The sequence below is a fragment of the Neltuma alba genome, unplaced genomic scaffold, assembly GCF_004799145.2.
Source record: "Neltuma alba isolate B1F8T4 unplaced genomic scaffold, ASM479914v2 tig00012898_pilon, whole genome shotgun sequence".
In the NCBI taxonomy this organism is placed as follows: Eukaryota; Viridiplantae; Streptophyta; class Magnoliopsida; order Fabales; family Fabaceae; genus Neltuma; species Neltuma alba.
The window spans coordinates 242,077-264,481 of record NW_021637269.1 but is presented as its reverse complement, the minus strand read 5'-3'; the positions used below and the strand labels follow the sequence as shown (position 1 = coordinate 264,481).

General features: G+C 31.9%; 4 protein-coding genes across 4 annotated transcripts; all 4 read right to left on the bottom strand.

Moving 5' to 3' along the window:
- Positions 1 to 7,117: 7,117 nt before the first annotated feature.
- LOC114732268 (EG45-like domain containing protein) lies at positions 7,118 to 7,847 on the bottom strand. The gene is made up of 2 exons (XM_028919567.1): positions 7,739 to 7,847; positions 7,118 to 7,401 (listed from the first exon to the last, which is right to left on the bottom strand). The coding sequence occupies exons 1-2, from the start codon at positions 7,845 to 7,847 to the stop codon at positions 7,118 to 7,120; spliced, it is 393 nt and encodes a 130-aa protein (XP_028775400.1).
- Positions 7,848 to 10,264: 2,417 nt separating this feature from the next.
- Positions 10,265 to 10,739, bottom strand: LOC114732278 (EG45-like domain containing protein). Its single transcript, XM_028919575.1, has 2 exons — positions 10,631 to 10,739; positions 10,265 to 10,548 (listed from the first exon to the last, which is right to left on the bottom strand). The coding sequence occupies exons 1-2, from the start codon at positions 10,737 to 10,739 to the stop codon at positions 10,265 to 10,267; spliced, it is 393 nt and encodes a 130-aa protein (XP_028775408.1).
- Positions 10,740 to 13,993: 3,254 nt separating this feature from the next.
- On the bottom strand, positions 13,994 to 14,617 carry LOC114732277 (EG45-like domain containing protein). The gene is made up of 2 exons (XM_028919574.1): positions 14,509 to 14,617; positions 13,994 to 14,277 (listed from the first exon to the last, which is right to left on the bottom strand). Exons 1-2 carry the CDS (start codon positions 14,615 to 14,617, stop codon positions 13,994 to 13,996), a joined length of 393 nt encoding a protein of 130 aa, XP_028775407.1.
- Positions 14,618 to 17,731: 3,114 nt separating this feature from the next.
- LOC114732300 (EG45-like domain containing protein) lies at positions 17,732 to 19,986 on the bottom strand. Its single transcript, XM_028919598.1, has 3 exons — positions 19,843 to 19,986; positions 18,070 to 18,346; positions 17,732 to 17,962 (listed from the first exon to the last, which is right to left on the bottom strand). Exons 1-3 carry the CDS (start codon positions 19,949 to 19,951, stop codon positions 17,956 to 17,958), a joined length of 393 nt encoding a protein of 130 aa, XP_028775431.1. The 5' UTR covers positions 19,952 to 19,986; the 3' UTR covers positions 17,732 to 17,955.
- Positions 19,987 to 22,405: the final 2,419 nt, after the last annotated feature.

Below are 22,405 nucleotides of genomic sequence, written 5' to 3'. Positions count from 1 at the left end.
GCACATTGGTATGCACGGGACATTGATTATTCCGATCAATACAAGATGCAAAAAAATTAATGTATCCGATCGAATAGCTGCGTCGCAAGCAGCCCTCCAAAACAATATACTTCTCTAGTCCTATTTATAAGTTACTTTCAACATGTTTCACACAAATCAAGCAAAATTTTAAACTTTATTAACTCTTATTTAAAATTTGACACTTTTTAACTTTATTCCTATTTAATATACATTACACATCATGTAAAAAAATCAACATAATAATAATTTAATATAAAATTGTATATTTATACAAAAAAATTCTCTCAGTGCCCTATAAATAAGATAAAAAATATATTCTTTTTTCATCTTATAAATACGACTAGAGGAGTACTTAGTGGGTTTGGTTGGTCAAAGTGTTTTCGTTTCAACTCTTAATGAAGCAATCTCACAATTATTGGAGTTCACGTAAAGAGGACAAAACATTTCTAAAGAAGTTATAGAGAGAGAGAGAGAGAGAGAGAGAGAGAGAGAGCAGAAGTATAAATAATTTTATGAAAGGCAGAGGACAAAACGTTCTACACAACGTCGATGGGAATAAACTTGAACAACCGGCTAGTAATAATCAAGATTTGAGCCAGAAATAAACTATATTTTTAATCAGTTAAGTTAGATGTTTTTATTACGCATTTGCAAATAAAATGATAAATAGATAAAAATACGAACGAGACTACTTGATCTCATTTATACTCTCACGGACAGACTTACATTATATTTCAGGATTTACTCTATTTATAGATATATATATATATAGTTATATGTCTGTATATGTGTGTGTATTCTAGTTTATTTAATAGATCCCTCAAAATCACTGACATATATATATATATATATATATATATATAAATCTCTCTTTAGATATAGGGGTGCACCCACGTCTATGCACTTAGCTTGTTGTGAATGCATGATTACCACAAAAAGTTCTAACACACCAACATATATTTATTCCCTCCTTAATTATAAGGTCATATTGGTGAAAATTTTGGATGATATAAATTATAGAAAAACTTATTAATAAATTAAACTTCGTTTGGATTAAATGGAAAAAAGAATAGACATTTCCCCTTTTTCTGGGGGAAAAAAGGACCCACGTTTGATAATTCTGTGCTATAAAACACCGCTTCCTTATCACTGTTCATGAATATAAACTTCAAATTTAAGAAGGGGTATGATCTATTTTATAATTTTTAATTTGAATTTATCTTAATATTTAATGCATTTTTCCAATTTTTCTCTTATTTATTTATTATCTCTTTTTTGTCATAATCTCTCTTATCACATTTTCCCACTTATTCACTTTCATCTTTTTTCTTATTTATTTTAAAGGCATATTTAAAAATAAAAACATATTTCTAACTTATTTATTCTTTTAACTAATTGTTTGTTACCCGCGAATTAGTTATTTGAATGTTATAATAAGGATTGGAGAGAGTATATAAATAGTTCTATTGAAATGTATATGGCCGGACTAAGAAGGCTCAATACATATATTGTGCATATGGAAAACCGAACATATGAATATTATATTCCATGACGCATATTTTATTATTATAATTATAATAATAATTATTATTATAATTACTCTACATCCTATCCCCATCAATGTATGATTGTTAATTATTAGTTACATCCAAAGATATACAATTGAACTTGTTTTCTTTCTACATGTTTAAGAGCCTGTTTGGTTAGGGCCGCATACTGTTTTCAATATGATTACAATGGCCCTCCATGAAATATTCTCTTCATCTCTTCATGGTTTTGTCCCCTTTTCGTTCTAACCAACAAAAGTTCCATTTCCTTTTTCGTAAATACTTAGTTAACTATAAAAGTCCGATCCCCAATTATAACTTATTTAGAGGGTGTTCAGATAGAAACCAAACTATGATTTTAAAAGTACTTTTATGGTTTATAAAGTAAATATGTAGAGGAGTTTGTCTTGAGAAGCACTTTTAAGGGTTGTCAAACACCTTTTTAATTGTTCATTATTGTTTGGTAAAGAAATTAAATTTGATTTCTGACATGTGGGAGTGTACCTATAAAACTATAACGTTTCTATTTATATAAAACGGCTTCATGCAGATTAAAAAGGTTAGTTAAAGTTAAACAAGGATATCAAAAGCATACCTTTTTTTTTTTTCAAAAATACTCTTAATTCTTCTTTTTTTTCCTTTTAAATCCCTCATCCCAATACAATTATTAAACGATATACAGCAAGCATTCTATCTGACAAAAAAAAGCATACTATCAGAAAATAAAATCAATTATGTATTGTAAAACGAGTTATAAGTATAAACATGAAAACCTGCGCAAAAAAAAAATAATAATAAACAAACGAGTGTATTTAATTTGCGTGGCAGGTTTGCGTCCAAAGCAGCCCTACAAACCCCACAACTATTTTAGGAAACATCATGATCACATATAGGATATAACCTATATTATCACTTACTGACAATCTTTTTGTTTTGTCCTTGTATTCCTGAAGAAATTTGGGTGTGTTTAACTTATGAAGTTACACTAATTATATTCTCTCTTGGAATTCTCGAAATAAGTCGTGCACGGCTCCTCTTCATTGTTCGACGTACATGTTTTGTTTTACTCTGCAGAAACCGAGAAACGATGGGTTCTAATTAGAGGTGGTAATACGATTGGTGATACGGATACCGGCCAGCCCATGACAGTACGGGCCTAAAGCTTTAGCCCGTATTTTTGCATGCCAGTCCGAGCCCGCCAGGAAGGTTGGCGGGTCGTCTCAATATTTTTTTTTTTAATAAAAACTATTATTATTAGTATAGGTTGAGTTTAATTTGAAATGTTAAAATTAAGTTTCGAATCTTGAATTTGAATAGTGAATTACAATAAAATAAAGTGAAGATTAATTTATAATTTAAGAAGATATTTTAAAAAAATAATATTTTTTTATAAATAATTAATTTAACTAGTTTTCTTATTCAAAGTAATTTAGTTTTCTTATCCAAATTAATTAAGTAGATATTTTATGTACAAATGTATAAGTATTACATGTTTATTTAATTTTATAAAGGCTTTTATAGTGACGCAACAAATAAATGAAAAATAAAAAATAGACGATAATCTTCGTGTAACTACACACAGAATCACAAATATATAAAGTGTTTAATTACTTATACAATGATATGAAAGAAGCAATGTTTAATTGTTTGTGTAGAATTTGATGGTCAAAATATTTTAACTATATTAGGAATTATATGAAAATTAAAAAAAAAAAAAAGGCGAGCCAGCCCGCCAACCTGCGGGCTAGCCCGTGGCGGAGCGAGCTCAAAACGATGCAGGAATAGCCCGCACCTTGGCGGGCTAGCATATTGCCAACACGAGCCTGCCCTTTTTGGCGGGCTGACGAGTTGGGCTCGCATTAATAGCTCTAATTCTAATTGATAATCGTAAGAATGGGAGAGAGAAAGAGACATCAAGGAAAACTATAAATATATATATATATATGCACATATATATCTCTAAAGTATACATAAAGTATTTTCAAGCAGGTAAGTCAGATTCTTGATAATTATGCATTTGCAAATTATTTATGAAACTGGATCTTTTATTTATTAATCTCTCTACATATAAGAGTCATTGATTCTATGGAGAATCCCAAATAAATTCAACTGATATATCTGTATCTAAATTCAGACCTACATTTTTAACAAATTTTTAATCAAGTGGTGAGGTCTAATTAGAAATTTTTGAATGTTGTTAATAACTAGAATGCCCCTCTTTAATTAAAAAATTGATTATTTTATCCCTTCCAAGGGATCCCTCATCTTTTATAATTATTTTTAAGACAAAAAAACATATAAATAATTTTACAATGTTTAAAATTTGTATATACATAACTAAAACAGATTAAATATTTTAATAAAAAATGATAAATTATAAATATAAGTAGCCTTTAAGTAAATTTTTTTATTTTCATTTATTGTCATCTACATTAGTTTTATTTATTAGAGATTCAACCAAAAACGTAAATTATAACAATTCAGTATTAGATATTTCTTATAATCGAAATATTTCAAACTCTTAAAATAAATATTTACAATCTGAAAATAAGAAATATTTACTTGAAGATTACTTATATTGTAATTTAAAATTTTTTTAAAATATTTTGAAAGTTTTAATTATATACACAAAATTTCAAACACTGAAAATTTATTTATATGTTTTTCGTCTATATATTAATAATAAGAGATTATGAACCATTTGAGAGGAATAAAATAATCAATTTTTATTTTTAATTAAAGAGGGACATTCTAGTCATTTATCAATATTCGAAAATCTCTAATATGGTCTCATGTAGGCCTGAATTTGAATATAGATATTTTGGATGGATTTAATTTGGATTCTCCGGTGATTGTACTCAGGAATAATGCGGTCGAATATCCTAATGGCGTTGTAGCTGAGGGCTGCGAAATTATAAAGAATGATTGGCCGGATTATGTTGTTAGCATGCTTCCCAACTCTACAACCACACAATTCCAAACTGATAGTAATTTTTATTTCTGTGTTGTAAATTACTACGTAGTTCCCTTTCATTGTTCGTGTTTTGTATCTTTCAACAGAGTGGGAGTTCTAATATATATATATTTATATATATATATAATTCTACTGAAACGTATATGAGCAGAAATTAAAGCTCCATCCATGTGTTTTGCTTGGAGAAAAAAAAATGAAGCTTATTATATATATATATACACTCCTCTGGTCCTTAATATAAGACCTATTTAACTAATTTGATTAAATGAAAGAAGTTAGGTAAGTTAGTTAATTATAAAAATATGACATATTTTTTTTTAAACACCATAATTTTTTCTTAATATCCTCACTTTCTCACTTACTTGATTATGGTTGAGGAAGTATCTATAGGGATAATTTAGGAAAAATTGATAAATATGATAAATAAGTAATATATTTATGACTAAAATTAACTTAATAATTAGGTCTTATATTATAGAACGGAGGAGTATTACTTTCCATGATGCACATCTCATGGCGTACGTCTTATTTTTCTATTTATTATCAGTGTTGTTGTTACCATCTTCTTGGTACCGTCTGGAATTCAGTTTAGGTAACTAAATCTAGACTGTCCATAATAAAATTGAGTCATTCAGATTTAACATAATTTTCTTATATTTTTAATATTGTAATAATTTAATGTGTACACAAAATCTAACGTATATATTGTTTCTTAACTATCAATTTTTTTTTTAAAAAATAATTTTCTTATTTGAAACCATCAATTAAAAATTTTAAATATAGATTGTGTATTTGAACGATACAGATCTCACTGCAATGATGAGTACCAAATTTGGTTCCTTATGGCCTAACTATCTTGCAAGCATCACAAGAGCCCTGACAATACGAACAAAAACAAAAATATCAGCAGCGTGATGGGAAAGAGAATTTAATTAGTTAGCTATTACCGAGTGGAGCTAACGTTAAAAATTGATTTGCTTTTATGGAATCCCAATCCACCAAAACCTAAATTCGCTGGGTTCTGCTCACTATTTTACAACCTCCACTTTTTGGCAGCTCTATTTTTATAACACAAATTTTTTAACATTGTTTATCCTGTTTTTTTAATACAAAAAAGAAATAAAATATATTCTGATGGACCGAAGTCTAGTTTTATGTATATGGAGCATAAATTAAATGTGAAGGGCGGGAGCATTAATTATGCTTTGCCTTTAATACATATGAAAGGGATTAGCCACTATTATTGATAAAAAATAGGAAGAATTACTATGAGGTTCTAAGAAAGGGATTTAGTTATCAAAAAGTTTTAATAACAAATAATGAGAAGCAAAAATGTATTGTCATTATCTACATTAAGACCTGTTATTGCAGACCCCTCGGATGCTATTAGACTTTTGAATGATTAAATTCTTTTCTTGGGACCCTATAGCAATTTTCCTCAAAAAATATTCCATATATCTACAAGACCTCCTTTTATAATTAAAAAAAATATCACATTAGCTTAGTTGCAACCATCATACGTTTAGAAGCTCCGACGAAGGTTTGTTAGTTACTTCCAAAGTTACTACAGTCAAAGTACTTCAAAGGCAGAAGCTTCAATGTAGTTTTGTGAATTACACTTTGCTATCAGTCTTTAGTCAAGAACTCCAATGTTGAATTATTATTTACTACTTTTAGTCTTAATTATAGGATCTCATTTGTAATATATGAACGGGATTTTATAAGTAGGACCGGAGGTAGTACGTACATCCGAAGTGCCAACAGAACTTAACCCTCATCATACACTTCTCTTGGTTTTCCTCCCCTCTTTTCGGTCAACCAAAAACACATCCAACTTCAGACTTTTGATGCATATATGCGCGTATATTACATACACACATACATATATTAATTGGCAATAGAAATTGTTCGTTCCTCGTTATTACTATCATCGATCTTGTTCATCGAAGTTGAACCCTCTTAGCTTGTATTGATGTTTCTACAAGTTTTATCATGTTCGTATCGAAAGCACGATTGGGTCCGCATAATATATATATATTTTAAATATGATTGTGATGGCCCTGCATGCAATATTCTCTTCATCTTGTTTTACTACCTTTTCGTTCTGATCAACAAAACTTCCATATCCTTTTTTACTACAAACTTCTCATCCCCTGATATTATTATAACTTTTTGCTTCCATTTTCGTTGTTCATTTTTTTTTTTTGGATGAAGCAAGAGAGAGAAATTAAATTTGATCAGTTTGAGTGGTGAGAGTAGTTCTATATATATGTAGGAGAGGATATATAAAACAATAAATATTTTATTAATAAAATCGTTAGAACACACAGATCAAACACTTGACACACGTAGTTCATGGAAAATGAATTCTATTCTCCATAGCGTACATTTGTTGTACGTTTTATTCACCATTTACTACTCCACATGCTGCTACATAAATATGTCGCATTGCCTCCCAGAAGCTTCATACCCTGAAAATTGAAGACGTCAAACAAAAAAAAAAATCAGTAGTGAATAAATGACAAGAAATGGGAGTAAACCAAAATAAAACAACAGGTGAGAGGGAATTATCTACTTACTGGGTGAATTCAATGTTGATTTTTCCTTCGTTAGGGTCGGCGATGGCAGAGAAAGCTTCACGGGAGAGATCGATGGTTCCTCTGCATGCCGGAGGAGGGCAGCGATCGACAATCTTGACGGTGACGGCTCCACCCCGGCAAGGGTTAGCCACGCCTTGGTTGGTACCGCTGGCGCACCTCACTCTGTACTTTCTTCCACATGCAGCTCCGTTGTCCCAGAGCGAGTCGCTCGCGGCGGCGATCATAACTCCGTCGTTTTGGAATCCATTGCATGCAGACGCTGCAATTAATCACACCAACCACAACTTTGTTATTTTCTGTAAACCAATCACTGCGTGAATGTGTGTTTGATAGTCTCCCGATCTACCTAGCTTCGCTTCACTTCTTTATGACTATGCGGCACAAATTTGCTTCATGCACTAATTCTAGAGGCAAATCATGATCACAGATGAAGCGCTGGTGAAGTGAGTGATTAGTGAGAAAGTTATGTTAAAAGAAGATAATTTCTCTTTATGCCCTCCTGAAGATGTGGAGGTCGAGGCTGAGTTGTTATTAATGGCACAAGAATGCTATAAGTAGAAGAGTAGAAGGCAATGTGATAAACATGGGACACTTACGAACATATACAGTATAAAAGGTAGCAGTTCCAGAAATAGCAGAAGCTGCTGAGACGAGGCTTGCAATGGCAAGCCCAATTAATAACAATGCTTGAAGTTGGAGAGCCATTACACTTTAATTATATTGTTCAAAATGCGAATCTGTTGTGCAAGAGGGATTTGTTAGTCCTCCTTTTATAGCAAAATCTTAGCACGTAAATTGTAGATTTTTTGTTTTGTTTTGTTTTGCACCCAATAGCCGGCCAGGCAATTGAACTGGAAGTCCCTTGTTGTGTGATACCATATTAAATGAAATTATATGCAAAGTTTTTCTTTTGGCCTTTTACACTCCTATTTGTCTTCTCTTTCTCCAAAAATATTAAATTAAACATTGACATCAACCCAGGAGCGCCGACTGTTATATTCTGCGCCCAATACCCCCAAACAGAAGCCAGTGTGGCAATTACCCCTAGTTCTTTTTTATAATAAATAATTAACCAAGTCACGATGATTTAAATATTGGTTAAAATTAGTTAGATACAATCCATATGTAAAAACTCCAAATTTTTATCTCAAAAATACTCTTATTTATAAGGGAGCGGGTATTAAAAAAAAGAAAATTGTTAAAATAAAAATTAGATTATGAAAGACAGAAAATGTATGGTAAAGAGAATACTCCATAGGCCATGTATAATAAATATATAGATGTTAAAATGAGTAACTAAATGGGACAAAATAAAAAAATAACATAAATTTTAGACATCCTTTAAATGTCTTTTGTAAAGAGAAACAAGTTATAGGTGATAATTATTTCTTACAAGAAGAAACCGAAGAGGGAGTATTAGACTGAAAAACTTAAAAAATAAAAAATATCGGCAATGTGACAGAAAGAGTTTAGCCTCTATTTAATATTTTAGATATGTAAAAGAAACTCATTTTATACTTTCACCAACAAAACAAATCTAGCTTCGTCAGGAACTTTATAGCATTGGCAGTTGCATTCAAAGTGCCACTGAACATAACCCTTGAGGTTCTTCCACACCAAAAAAAAAGAACATAACTCTTAAAATTGAACATAATTTGTGCGTTTTTTTTAACATATTGAAAATCATATTGCTCAATAAACTAATTAAGACAGCATTTCAAACTGGAGTTAGAATGATCATGATTGAAGTAATATAACTTATAATTACATAATAATTCTTTTTAAAAAAATAAGAATAACAATCATAACATATAAAAATAAATTTTAAATGACAATAAAATAAAGCGGCAATTTATATTAATATAATCACTTGACAGATTTTTAACTTCTTTTATTAATGCAAATAATATGGTTCGTGGTTAGAAAAAAAATAATGTTTAAAATCTTTTGGTTCCGAAAAATTTACAATATATATGGAGAATTATTTTCTTATAAAATCTTACTTACACATTTACCTATGCATAAGTAACCCATCAAATATCATCATCATTGTTTTTTGACGTGGAATATCATCATCATTTAATTAAGCCTGCTACACATTAAATTGGTGCATGGAAATATAGGCTTGGGATTTTGAATTTTTCTTGTGTGTTTTTCTATCATCCAACCATACGCTACTTTTCATATCTTTTTTTTTTTTAATATGCAGCAAACTTGACTAATTTTGGTCCAAGAAAAAAAAAACTTGGATAATGACATCCCCCATCATCTTCTTTATCTTGGTCTTTAGTCTTCAAACTTTTGGATGAGATGTCACATTTGGGAAGCATTTTCTTTTCATTTTTTCTAGAAAACCAAAAGCAATGTTGTTTGGAAGGAAACAAAAGTAATCAAAGTAACTCGTCCAACCCAACATCCTACCCGGCTCATTTTCCCCTCAAACAGACAAAGTGGCTCCAAATCCAAACATTGGTTTTTTCCTCTTTTGGGTCAACCTAGATAAACAATCCAACTTCGGTCTTTTATGCACGCACATGTGCGTAAATGTTGCTCCTTCGTTATTCTTATAACCGATCATATTCATCGAAGTTAACCGTCTCGTATTGTTTGTATTGAAATCGTGATAGAGGCCGAATATATATAGTTTCAATATGATTCTGACGGCCCTGCATGCAATATTATATTCTCTTCGTCTTGTTTAATTCCATATCGTTCTGCTTCCTTTTTCATTGTTCATTGCTGTTTTGTATGACGCTAGAGAAAGAAATTAAATTTGACCAATTTGAGTCGTGAGAGTTCTGATGTGTGGGAGAGGGTATATAAAACAATGAATATTTTATTGATTGAAACATTTAACACACAGATCAAATTAAACGCTTGACACATTATTCATGGAAAATGAATTCTATTTTCCATCAGGTACATTTCATGTACGTTTTATTCGCCATTAACTCCAAACTGCTGATCTCCTACATAAATATTACATTATCTCCCAGAAGCTTCATACCCTGAAAATTGAAGACACCAAAAAAAAAAATCATCAGTAGCAAAAAAATGACATGAAATGGGAGTAAACCAAAATAAAACAACAGTGATGTACTGAAGGTGAGAGGGAAAATTACTTACTGGGTGAATTCAATGTTGATTTTTCCTTCGTTAGGGTCGGCGATGGCAGAGAAAGCTTCACGGGAGAGATCGATGGTTCCTCTGCAGGCCGGAGGAGGGCAGCGATCGACAATCTTGACGGTGACGGCTCCACCCCGGCAAGGGTTAGCCACGCCTTGGTTGGTACCGCTGGCGCACCTCACTCTGTACTTTCTTCCACATGCAGCTCCGTTGTCCCAGAGCGAGTCGCTCGCGGCGGCGATCATAACTCCGTCATTTTGGAATCCATTGCACGCAGATGCTGCAATTAATCACATCAACCGCAACTTTTGTTATTGTCTCTCAAAACGCTGTAAGGAGAAGACTAGAATATGGATACTTACGAACATATACAGTGTAAAAGGTGGCAGTTCCAGAAATTGCAGAAGCCTCCGAGACGAGAGTTGCAATGGCAAGCCCCATTACTAACAATGCTTTCATTTTGAGAGCCATTTGCACTTAATTGTTCTCAGTGTGAATGTGTTGTGGGAAGAGGGATTGGCTAGTCCTCCTTTTATAGCACGTAATTTATAGGTTTGTTTTTTTTTTTCATTTTGCCACCCGCGAGAGCCGGCCAGACTCTTGGTTGAACAAGAAAGTCCCTTGTTGTATGAAACAACATTAATCAAATGAACTCTTCCGTAATCATGCATTTGAAAGTAAAATGACATATATAAATAAATGAAATTATGTTATATACAAAGCCTTTTTTTTGTTGCCTTTTACACTCACTATTTGTGCTCTCTTTCTCTAAATATATTATATAGAATAATCAGTATAGACTATAAACTATAGGTATGTCTAATTTGTATATTTTAGACATTATTCACATCATATTTATTAAATAGTAGTCCTGCAATCCTAAATATATATATATATATATATGGGTTAGTTAAGGAGTTAGTTTTAATTCTAAATGTAAAACTTTAGTCTATTTTATCTTTCATGTGTAAAGATCTAAAAATTTGAAAAATTTGACAAATTTCCCCATGTCCTTCAATTTGTAAGGAATCAAGATCTATATATATATATATATATATATATATATATATTAATGCTATAAATTACTGCTTCCTATCATTATTGTTCATGATAATGTGTATCTCTCAAGAGAATGATGAGGGAGCTGTAATACATAAAAATAATTCTATTGTTGAAACGTAAATGGCCGGACTAATGACAAGGCTCAATACCTTGTGCATATGGAAAACCGAACGTGAACGTTATCCACGACGCACATTTTACCATCATGATTTAATATTCGTATTTATTCATTATTATAATTATAATTACTTTACATTCTATTGCCGTCAATGTATGTTTGTTAACTAGTTACACCCACGGATACACAACTCAACTTGTTTTCTTTCTACACGTTTAATATAGTTAATCACGTTTGTTTTCAGAAAACATAATGATCCTCTATATATAACTTATATTATCACTTATTAACAACATTTTTCTTTCTCCTTGTAGTCCTGAAGAAATTTGGATGTATTTGGCTTGTAAAGTTGGACGAATATATACTCTCTTGGAATTCTCGAAATAAGTCATCAGGTACAGCTTCTCTTCACTACTGTTTTGTTTTACCCTGCAGAAACAAAGAAAGATGGGTTCTCATTAATATGTAAGAATGCGAGAGAGAGATACATCTACGAAACTGCAAAAATGTTTATCAAAAGTATACGTAGAGGACAAAACCCCGAGCTGTTTGTGTGTGTGTGTCTATATATACACATATATTGCCAATGGAAACTTGCACTAGCTAATCTGAATTTGTAGTTGTACCTTAAAATAAACTTTATATATATACTACCTCCGGTCTTAAATATAAGAGCTAGTTGACTAATTTGAAAAGATTAAGGAAATAAGTAAAGTTAGTTGTGTGTAATAAATAAGTGTTATTTTTCCTAAACTATCCTTACTAATCAAGTGTATTGGCTAGAACTACCATTATTGGAAGGATTACCTTAGAAGAAAATAGATAAATATGAAAGACAAAGTGGATTGGGGTTTTATATTTAAGACTAAAATAAAAGTCAAACGATGTCTTATATTAAGGACCGGAGGTAGTAGGTCATAAGCTATGCATTTGTAAATTAAACGATGAGTTAATTGAATATATATACATACATATATATATATATATATATATGAGAGTCTGATGCATACAGGTCATTAGTTCCACTTAGGCACATTGAAGTAGAATATGCTAATGGGATTGTAGTTTTAGGGCTGTGAAATTATAGTGACAGGTTGGTTGGTTTATGTGGTTAGCCTGCTTCCGAACTTTATAACCACACAATTCCAAACACGTGGTAATTTTTTTAATTCTGTGTTGTAAATTATACTACGTACTTCCCTTTCATTATTGTTCATGTTTAGCATCTTTCGATAGAATAGGAGTTCATCTTTATATATATATATATATATATATATATTATATATAATTCTACTGAAACGTATATGAACAGAAATTAAAAAGCTCCATATTGTGCTTGGAGCAAGGAACAAAATGAAGCTATTACTTTCCATGATGCACATCTCATGACGTACGTGTTATTTATCTATTTATTAATTAGTTGTGGTTGTCAAACATTTTATTACCATATCAGCTCCACAATATGCTCCTTAATTGCCCTTGGTACGACCTGATTATATGTCCTATTCTACAAGCATGCATGACGCTGACAATACCCCAGAAAGAAGTCACTAGTAATTATTAGATTGAGAATCTAACATACATAAAAATAGAGAAAATCTCAGAAAAATATCTTAAGATATGGAAAAGACAAATCACGATGTCGAATTGCGATAATTTCAAATGGCTCAGTCTATTATATTAAAATAGAATTTTTAAATGCTTGTGATTTTACAATGAATACATTCAAATTAAATTAGCTTAGTTACGACCAAAGTGTATAGAACTGTTATTAGTTACAACCAAAGTTACAGCCAAAGCACCCCAAAGGCAGAAGCTTCAACGCAGTTTCGTTAATTACCCTTTGCTCTCGGTCTTTAATTAGTCAAGAACTCCAATGTAGGACTGTTAGTTACATATCCAAAGTGCCACAGAAGTATTAACCCTCAACACACACACACACACACACACACACACACTTGTCTTTGTTTTTTCTCTTTTGGGTCAACCAAGAGATATACATACACAATCCAACTTCAGACTTATATTAATTGGCAATAGAAGGTGTTGGCCCTTCGTTTTTAATTACTGTCATCCATCATGTTCTTCGAAGTTGAGGTCCAATAGTTTCCCTATGACCATCAGAATTTCCATTTCCTTTTTTTAATTACAAACTTCTGACCCCCTTAATATTATAACTTTCGGCTTCCTTTTTCATTGTTCTTCAGTGTTGTTTTGTATGAAGCAAGAGAAAGAAATTAAATTTGATCAGTTTGAGAACAACAGATAATTTATTAATTAAATCGTTAAACACAGATCAAAGTACACTTGACACATAGTACTCATGGAAAATGAATTCTATTCTCCATCACGTACATTTGATGTACGTTTTATTGACCATTAACTCCGCATGCTCCTAGATAAATCTTGAATTATCTCCCGGAAGCTTCATACCCTGAAAATTGAACACATCAAACAATGAAATCAGCAGCAAACAAATGAAAAGAAATCGGAGTAAACCAAAATAACAACAGTGATGTATTGAAGAAGTGGGAATTGAATTTACTTACTGGGTGTATTCAATGTTGATTTTTCCTTCTTTGGGGTCGGCGATGGCAGAGAAAGCTTCACGGGAGAGATCGATGGTTCCTCTGCATGCCGGAGGAGGGCAGCGATCGACAATCTTGACTGTGACGGCTCCACCCCGGCAAGGGTTAGCCACGCCTTGGTTGGTACCACTGGCGCACCTCACTCTGTACTTTCTTCCACATGCAGCTCCGTTGTCCCAGAGAGAGTCGCTCGCCGCGGCGGTCATAACTCCATCGTTTTGAAATCCATTGCATGCAGAAGCTTCAAATAATCACACCAACCTCAACTTTTTTTTATCATCTCTAAATCAATCACCGTGTGAGGTGATCAGTGAGAAAGTTATTAAAGGAAGGTAACTCTACTTTATGCCCTTCCCTGATAGATCTAGAGGGCGAGACTGAGTTCTTCACAATGTGCAAAAATGGTAATGTGCAAGAATGCTGTGATGAAGCAGAATAATAGAAGGCAACGTGACGAATATGAGATACTTACGAACATAGACAGTGTAAAAGGTGGCAGTTCCAGAAATGGCAGAAGCCACTGAGAAAAGGCTCAAGATGGCGAGTCCCATTGCCAACACTGCTATCATTTTGAGAGCCATTACGTACTCTGATCTTAATTATTGTTGCAAGTGTGAATGTGTTGTGCGAGAGGGATTAGCTGGTCCTCCTTTGATAGCAATATCTTGGCTCGTAAACTGTAAATTTTTTTTTTTTCTTTTTTAATTTTTCCACCGAGTACCGGCCAGACTCTTTATGAACTAGAAGTCCCTTGTTGTATTATACAATATTTAATTAACTCTTTAATAATCATACATCTGAAAATCAAATGACCATAAATGAAATTATATGCAAAGTTTCTCTTTCTTTTTTTTTTGGGGATTGCCTTCTACACTCATTATTTGTCTTCTCTTTCTCTAAATATATTATATAGAATAATCAGTATATGACTATAAACTATGGGTTTAATTTGTTTAATTTGTATATTGTAGATATATTTTTCAAAAATAATACTCATCTGGTCCTAATATAAGATCCTTATACAATATTTAGGATTAGAGGAGTAACTAGATAGTTTACTTATGATACGTTTTATATTGACAATGGTAATCAAATTTACACTAGAATGAGCTTTGTACATGGAGCCTAAAAACCAAGATGCATCATCATATGGCTCATTAGTGGTGTGACTTAAACCCCAAATTATTCTATCAAACCCTAAACTTTTGGTAGAATGTAGAAAAAACATATCCAAGAGAAGTCAAAATTTTTTACCCTAGATATGAGCGCCCACGTGTTTCTCCCTCAAAATTCCTCTCCTCTCGCTGTTCTGTCTAATTTCTACGTTCATATTCACTTAAATAATGCATATCCGACGCAGATTGTGTTGTCTACCTATGTTTATTTCTGACTCCTTCGTCCTGATCCAACTCAGATGCATTCTATCTTTTCCTGCGTCCTCATATTCGACTCTAAAGTGTAAACTCTAGTATAAGGCCCCAAGATATTTTTTGGTAATTTTATGTTATTTTCACCTCAGTTAAACTTAATCTTAACCTAACTCATCTTTCATACTAACCGTTTGTTATCTAAGTCCTAGCAATGAAAACTAGGATGTTAAAAGACCACACGTTTTACTAGTTCTAGTCAGTTTGAGGCTGATTAATTTGACAGGGTTATAATTGTTCTGATCCAATTTATCAAACACGGGTGACTTCTGAAAGTTTTATTATTATATGAACCAGTATGCACGTAACCTTCATTGTTACGTGGAGAAAAGGCAAAACAATGTCCTGGTAGAATTTTAGGGCTAGGAATTGAAATTAATTTGGGTGGCCGGCGTGCGTCCAAAGCGCCCGGCCAATTCAGAAATTGCAAAACAACATCTAGTGATTATTATGTTTTTTTTTACTCTGACCGTAGGATGGGTTTTAATAACGTTGTAGAGAAGGCAAAATTACAAATTAATGTCATCAAATGTATGAGGACAAAACGCTCTAATCTAATTATTGTCGATAGAAATAAACTCGTCTAAATTAATACTAGTTGCTAATCTGACGCGAGATCGGGAAAAAAAACTCTATTATTTTTAATCATGTACTTTAGATTCTTTGTAGTTATACTCTTCTACTCCTTAATGTAAGACTTTATTAACTAATTTGAATAAATTAAATATAGTAGTTAATTTAGTTAATATTATATGTTTTTTTAAAATATTCTAAGCATCTTTCTTAATTCCTTCATTTATTCTCTTACTTGATTATTGTTTGGAGAATATCATATGATTAATTTGAAAAAAATTGATAAAAATATAAAATAAAATTGATAAAGATATAAAATAGATCTTACATATAAAACCAATATTAATTTCTCAATTAGATCCTAGAGGGATACTTTTGTGCATGTCATTAATATACATGGAAAATTCGAAGAGTATCCTTACAATGGCACCCTAGCTGTAGGGCTGCGAAATTAACGTCAGAGGTTGGCATGCTCCCCAACTCTACAACTGCACAATTCCAAACACGTAGTAATTGCGCCACCAGCAAGTGAATTAACTTATTTTGTAAGAGAAGTTAACTTTTCAAAAAATTTATAACTGAATGCTTGTGTAATTTTTTTAAAGAAACTTTCAGGAAGTCAAAATTTTATTATTCAAATAAATATATCACCTTTTAAATTATAAAGATACAAATTTACCCTTTTTATTTTGTAATTATAAATGATAATTAGGAAAGTAACTTGTTCTAGTTATGAGGGGAATTGAGCTTTTAACTTCACGAGAAATTTATTTTTAGCGCATTAAACCATTATATTAAAATTGATTTAGGTTCTATAACTGATTTTTTGTATCTATGAAAAGACATTTTTTAAATAACCACCATAAATTAGCATCATGAAAGTTGTTTTCTGTAGTAGTGAAATTTAGAAGATTTTTTTTCCTTCATTTGAATTGGAAGCAAATCTCGTAAACTTCTATATACATATTGAAAAGGCATTAATAATCATTGATATTATCAAATATAATGAGCAACTAATGTACATATAATAGATATAATTAACATTAAGGGGGAGTATTGGTTAAAAGGTTTGGATTGTCTAAACTAAAAAATAAAGAAAAAAGGTGAAAATTTCAGTAAAGCTCCTCAATAACCAATTTATATCAGTCAATTTCCAAAACACTCTAAAACTTCACTGTATCTCTTTAACCAAAAATTTTTGTGTGAGACAAAAATACCCCTACTTTATTTGAGTTGCAAATTGTCGAGTTTGAGTTGCACATCTTCAAATTCTTGTTGTAAACCATCAAATTCTTATCGTAAATTGTCAAATTTAAGTTGTTCATTTATCCACTCATAAAATTTGCAAGGATTTGCAACTCAGATCAGGCTATTTGCAATACAAATTCAGAGATTCACAACTCAAATAAAATAAGGGTATTTTTGTCTTCTCACACAAAAAATTTGTTTAAGGGTGCAGTGTAATTTCAGAATTTTTTAGGGTTAATTGATATTAATTGGCTACTAAGAGAGTTTATTGAAAGTCTCCCTTCTTTAGAACTTCAGTTAAAGAGAACAAGCACATTTAATTTTCGATCATAAAAGTGACTATTCCCTTTGTTCATTATATTTTGTATCACTAGAAGGAAGAAAAGAGTTGTTGGTTGTTTAATATTTGGTGTAATGTATTTAGGATATGTTTTGATTGATAATCAATAATTAATCCCTTTTAGAGACATTGAGATTATAGAAATGGGTTTTATTACTTCTCCTTTTTCATACACATATATAGCTAGAAGCCTGACCAAACAGAAATAACAATTACCATACTTTTACTGAAACGTAAGGACAGAAACGAAGTACGTACATCTATATAACGTACGTGTTATTGATTATTCTTATATATCATTATTTTTCTTGATTATTCTCTTCCAGAAGCATCAGACCCTGAAAAAACACACCACGGAAAAGTCAGTAGTAATAAAATCGGAAAACTAACGAAAGTAAAATCCCAACAGTAATGTAATGGAAATAGAGAATAATTATTGACTTACGGGACATAGTCAATGTTGACTTTTCCAGCGTCAGGGTTAGCAATACGAGAGAAAGCTTCCCGAGAGAGGTCCAAGGTTGCTCGGCATCCCGGCGAGGGGCAGCGGTCGACAACCTTGACGGTGACCGTTCCGGCCTTGCAAGGATTAGGCACACTGTTGGTGCCACCCGTGCACCTCACTCTGTACATTCTTCCACATGCAGCTCCATTGTTATAGATTGGGTCGCTTGCTGCTGCGATCATAGTCCCTTGATCTTGAAATCCATAACATGCCGAGGCTGCCAATCATAGCCATTCACACCATGCCAATTAATTTCTCTCAATGCCGAGACTAACCGAAACCATGTTTTATTCTTTTGTATCATCCTTCATCTAACGGAAGGGCCCAACATATACTCACTCAAAGTTGAACACGTAAGCTCCTACTTGAGTAAAACTTAAGAGTTGCTTAGTGTGAATTGGGTCAAACCGTCTCAATAGTATTTATAAAGGCTTTGTTATATTATTATATACCACCTCCAGTCTTTAATACTACCTTCAGTCCTAATTATAGGAACTAATTGACTAATTTGAGGAGATTAAAAAAAGAAGTTAAGTTAATTAATTGTAATAAATAGGTGTTGTCTTTCTTAAAATATCCTTACTAATCAAGTGTATTAGCTAGAACTACCATTGTTAGAAGGACTATCTTAGAAAAAAATACATAACAATGAAAGACAAAGTGGATTTGAGTCTTATATTTAGGACAAAAATAAAAGTCAAACGAGATCTTATATTAAGAACCGGAGGTAATATAAGAGTTTGTTTGACTTTTATTTTGGTCATAAATATAAAACCCTAATTCACTTTATCTCTCATATTCATCTATTTTTTTCAAGGTAGTCCTTGTAATAATGATAATTTTAGCCAATACACTTGATTAGCAAAGATATTTTAAAAAAGACAATACCTATTTATTACAAATAAATAACTTAGCTAGTTTCTTTAATCTACTCAAATTAGTCAACTAGCTCTTATATTAAAGACCGAAGGTAGTATCTTTTTTAATCTCCCTGCTCTTCTCTAAAAAGAACCAAGGAGCTTGTTGATCGAATACTCAAACGATATGATATAGGGAAAATCCCAAAAAAACCCTTGGAATATAGGAAATTCCAGATTGGATCCTGGAATTTTGAAAATGACAGAAAGGGTCAATGACCTAATTTGTCATTTGCAAAATCAAGAAGAATTGACAACTTTGCCCTCATTTGTATTCACTACAATGATTTAAGGAATCACTATAAGGGTTTAGGCGTTACCTAGATTTGTGTAGAGAATAACTACTCACTTTTTCGTAGTCAGGTGCGTTGTAGTTAATAACAAAAGTGAGTAGTTATTCTCTACACAAATCTAGGTAACGCCTAAACCCTTATAGTAATTCCTTAAATCATTGTAGTGAATACAAATGAGGACAAAGTTGTCAATTCCTCTTGATTTTGCACAGGACAGATTGGGTCATCATTAACCCTTTCTGTCATTTTTAAAATTCCAGGATCCAATCTGAAATTTTCTATATTCCAAGGGCTTTTTCTGGAATTTTTCTTATGATATATGAGACGTACTCCACACGTGTGTGTGTCTGACGGACATATTAGTACAAGTGTAGTACTTTTCAAGGAAGCATATATATAATGAGATCCTATATAGTTTAACTGATGAGACTAATATGGAAGCAATCGAAGAAGCTTGAATAATAAGTAAAGCATACATATGCAGTAGAGAAGGGGATACTTACGAACATAGACAGTGTAAAAGGTGGCAGTTCCAGAAATAGCAGAAGCCACTGAGAAAAGGCTCAAGATGGCAAGCCCCATGACTAGCACTGCTTTCATGCTTAGAGTCATTTCTTCGAACACCAAAATTTGTTGGGAGTGCGAAATATAATTAGATGTTTTGTGTGCGTTCAAGTCGGGGGGGATATATTGCTCCTTTTATAGCAAAATTTTAGCCCTTAAATTAGTATTACATTTTTCAGAGAAGAGGTGACGGTCTTCACACGTTTCTCCGGCTCCGGCAGACTCTATATCTAGAGCCATGACGCCATGTCTTTGATTTTTCACAAAGAAAATTCTGGCAATTCAATTCATTATTTGCATTTAGTTTATAGCGAGTACGTCTCCCGTTTGCACAAGTAACAGAAGGACTTTGCTGCATTAATTACCCGACATTAATTACGGCTGACCAGATCATTAGGAGTGTGTGTGTGTAACGATAATTTTGACTAAATCGTCGACGTCCCGAGGCAACATATGGTATTTAACGTGGTGGTTCGGATCGTAAGAATTTGAGAAAAATGGATTAATCAAATTATTGATTAGATATAAGCATGGAAAATGAATTTTCTGTATGTTCGATCATATAATATATATATATATATAAATGTATGTGTGTATATATATATTTTACGTCGAAGAATTTCATTGTCTCACGACTCGGCTAACATATATCTCATTTCTGTTGCCATCATGTTTTTCCCTTCACACACCCAAACTATAAAAATGAGATTTTAATATTATATATATTAATTATGAATATGTTTTGTCTTGATTGGTCTTTCTCTTCATGGTTCTTGCCTTAGCCTTTTATTCTTAAAAAGGGTTCATTGTGCTTATTTTTGTGTATAGAGATCGAAGGGTTCAGGCAAGTGCACGAAAATGCGACTCAGTCAAAGCGGCTAGCTGGTTTAAAAAAAAAAAAAAAAAAGAGTATAGATGGACCTAGTTTATGACTTTACGACCAAAAAAACTTAATATGCCAAAATAAATTCGTTCGTCGCCTGATTCTTCAAGTCGCCTTGGGGAACGGAGGTTGATTTTTTATTTCAAATGAAAAACTAGACTTGGGAACGTATATATTCTATGGGTACGTTCTACACCATGCGCATATATACGAGCCACAGTTTACGCAATAAGAGTCCAAAGCTTTGACGCAAAATCTATGGAAATTCATTGAATAAGGTTTCATGAAAGATGGGCAATTAACAGAAAAAATGCGTATTGGAGTAAATTTTCTGGTAGAAAAGGGACTATATGATATTATAAGAATAATAAAATATATTATGCCAGTCTTTATTACTCTAGGGCCCTGTGGTCTTGAACTTATCCACTTAATTCATTGATCGAGTCAACAATATCGGTATGGTGATGCGGGTCAAACAAATCCATGAAGACTTTAAGAGTATGCTAATATGTTTGTATTGTAATTTGAGCAACAAAACGTAATACTAATCGGATAAAATAAAATATTGGGTTTGGATAAATCATACTTCTCCGTTCTTAATGTAAATTTTTTTTAACTAATTTGATTAGATTACGAAAGTTATGTAAATTAGTTAATTATAATAAATATGACATATTTTTCCTAAAATATCTTAACAATCTTCTTTAATATCCTCCCTCCCTCCCTCTCCTATTCAGTTATGATTGATGGAGTATTAATATGGATGATTTGAAAAAAATTAATAAATATAACAAATATGTCTTACTTTAAGACCAAAACCAATTCTATAATTAGATCTTATATTAATAACCGGAGAATTATTATTTAAGAAATGAATTTGCATTTGAGTTTCATAGTGATAATAAGCACAAAGTAGCATCGCTCCTGGCATTTAGAAATAGCCTATATATGCTTCCTTGTTCACCGATTATCATTACCAAAATGCTACCTCCAGTCCTTAATATAAGAGTTGGTTGACTAATTTGAGTAAATTAAAAAAATTGATAAGTTAGTTACTTGTAATAAACAGGTGGTCTTTCTTAAAATATCACTGCTAATCAAGTGTATTAGTTAAAACTTCCATTATTACAATGACTGTTTTGAGGAGAGAAAAAAGATAAATATGAGAGACATAATAGATTAGAGTCTTACATTTATAATCAAAATAAAAATCAAATGAGCTTTTATATTAAGGACTAGAGGTAATACTCAATAAGTTAAATGTTATCTATAAGTGATCTTTAATTATCTTGCACAGACCAAAACATGTAGTTGATAGTTCTAAAGTATTTTGATTTGAGAAAATTGAAGAAAAGTCCCTCATTAAAAGTTTTATTGATAAAAAGAGATATGATAAATTTTTATATATAAAAAATACTAGTATTCTGTAGATTTTGTACGCAATAAGTATCAATATTTTGATTCCAGTCATTCTCAGTTTCTCACTAAATTTTTTAATGAGAGATTTTCCCAAATTAAATATTGGGTTTGGATATATCATATTTAAGAAATGAACTTTTTTTTTTCCACCATTAATAAATGACTTTGCATTTATGAGTTTCATAATGATAATAAGCTCA

Excerpts from the sequence above, each read along its gene's own strand:
- LOC114732278 (XM_028919575.1), bottom strand. The coding sequence starts at position 10,739 with ATGGCTCTCAAAATGAAAGCATTGTTAGTAATGGGGCTTGCCATTGCA. Across the intron at positions 10,549-10,630 it reads CTTTTACACTGTATATGTTC|CATCTGCGTGCAATGGATTC; the intron begins GTAAGTATCCAT and ends GATTAATTGCAG.
- LOC114732277 (XM_028919574.1), bottom strand. The coding sequence starts at position 14,617 with ATGGCTCTCAAAATGATAGCAGTGTTGGCAATGGGACTCGCCATCTTG. Across the intron at positions 14,278-14,508 it reads CTTTTACACTGTCTATGTTC|CTTCTGCATGCAATGGATTT; the intron begins GTAAGTATCTCA and ends GATTATTTGAAG.
- LOC114732300 (XM_028919598.1), bottom strand. The coding sequence starts at position 19,951 with ATGACTCTAAGCATGAAAGCAGTGCTAGTCATGGGGCTTGCCATCTTG. Across the intron at positions 18,347-19,842 it reads CTTTTACACTGTCTATGTTC|CCTCGGCATGTTATGGATTT; the intron begins GTAAGTATCCCC and ends TATGATTGGCAG.
- LOC114732268 (XM_028919567.1), bottom strand. The coding sequence starts at position 7,847 with ATGGCTCTCCAACTTCAAGCATTGTTATTAATTGGGCTTGCCATTGCA. Across the intron at positions 7,402-7,738 it reads CTTTTATACTGTATATGTTC|CGTCTGCATGCAATGGATTC; the intron begins GTAAGTGTCCCA and ends GATTAATTGCAG.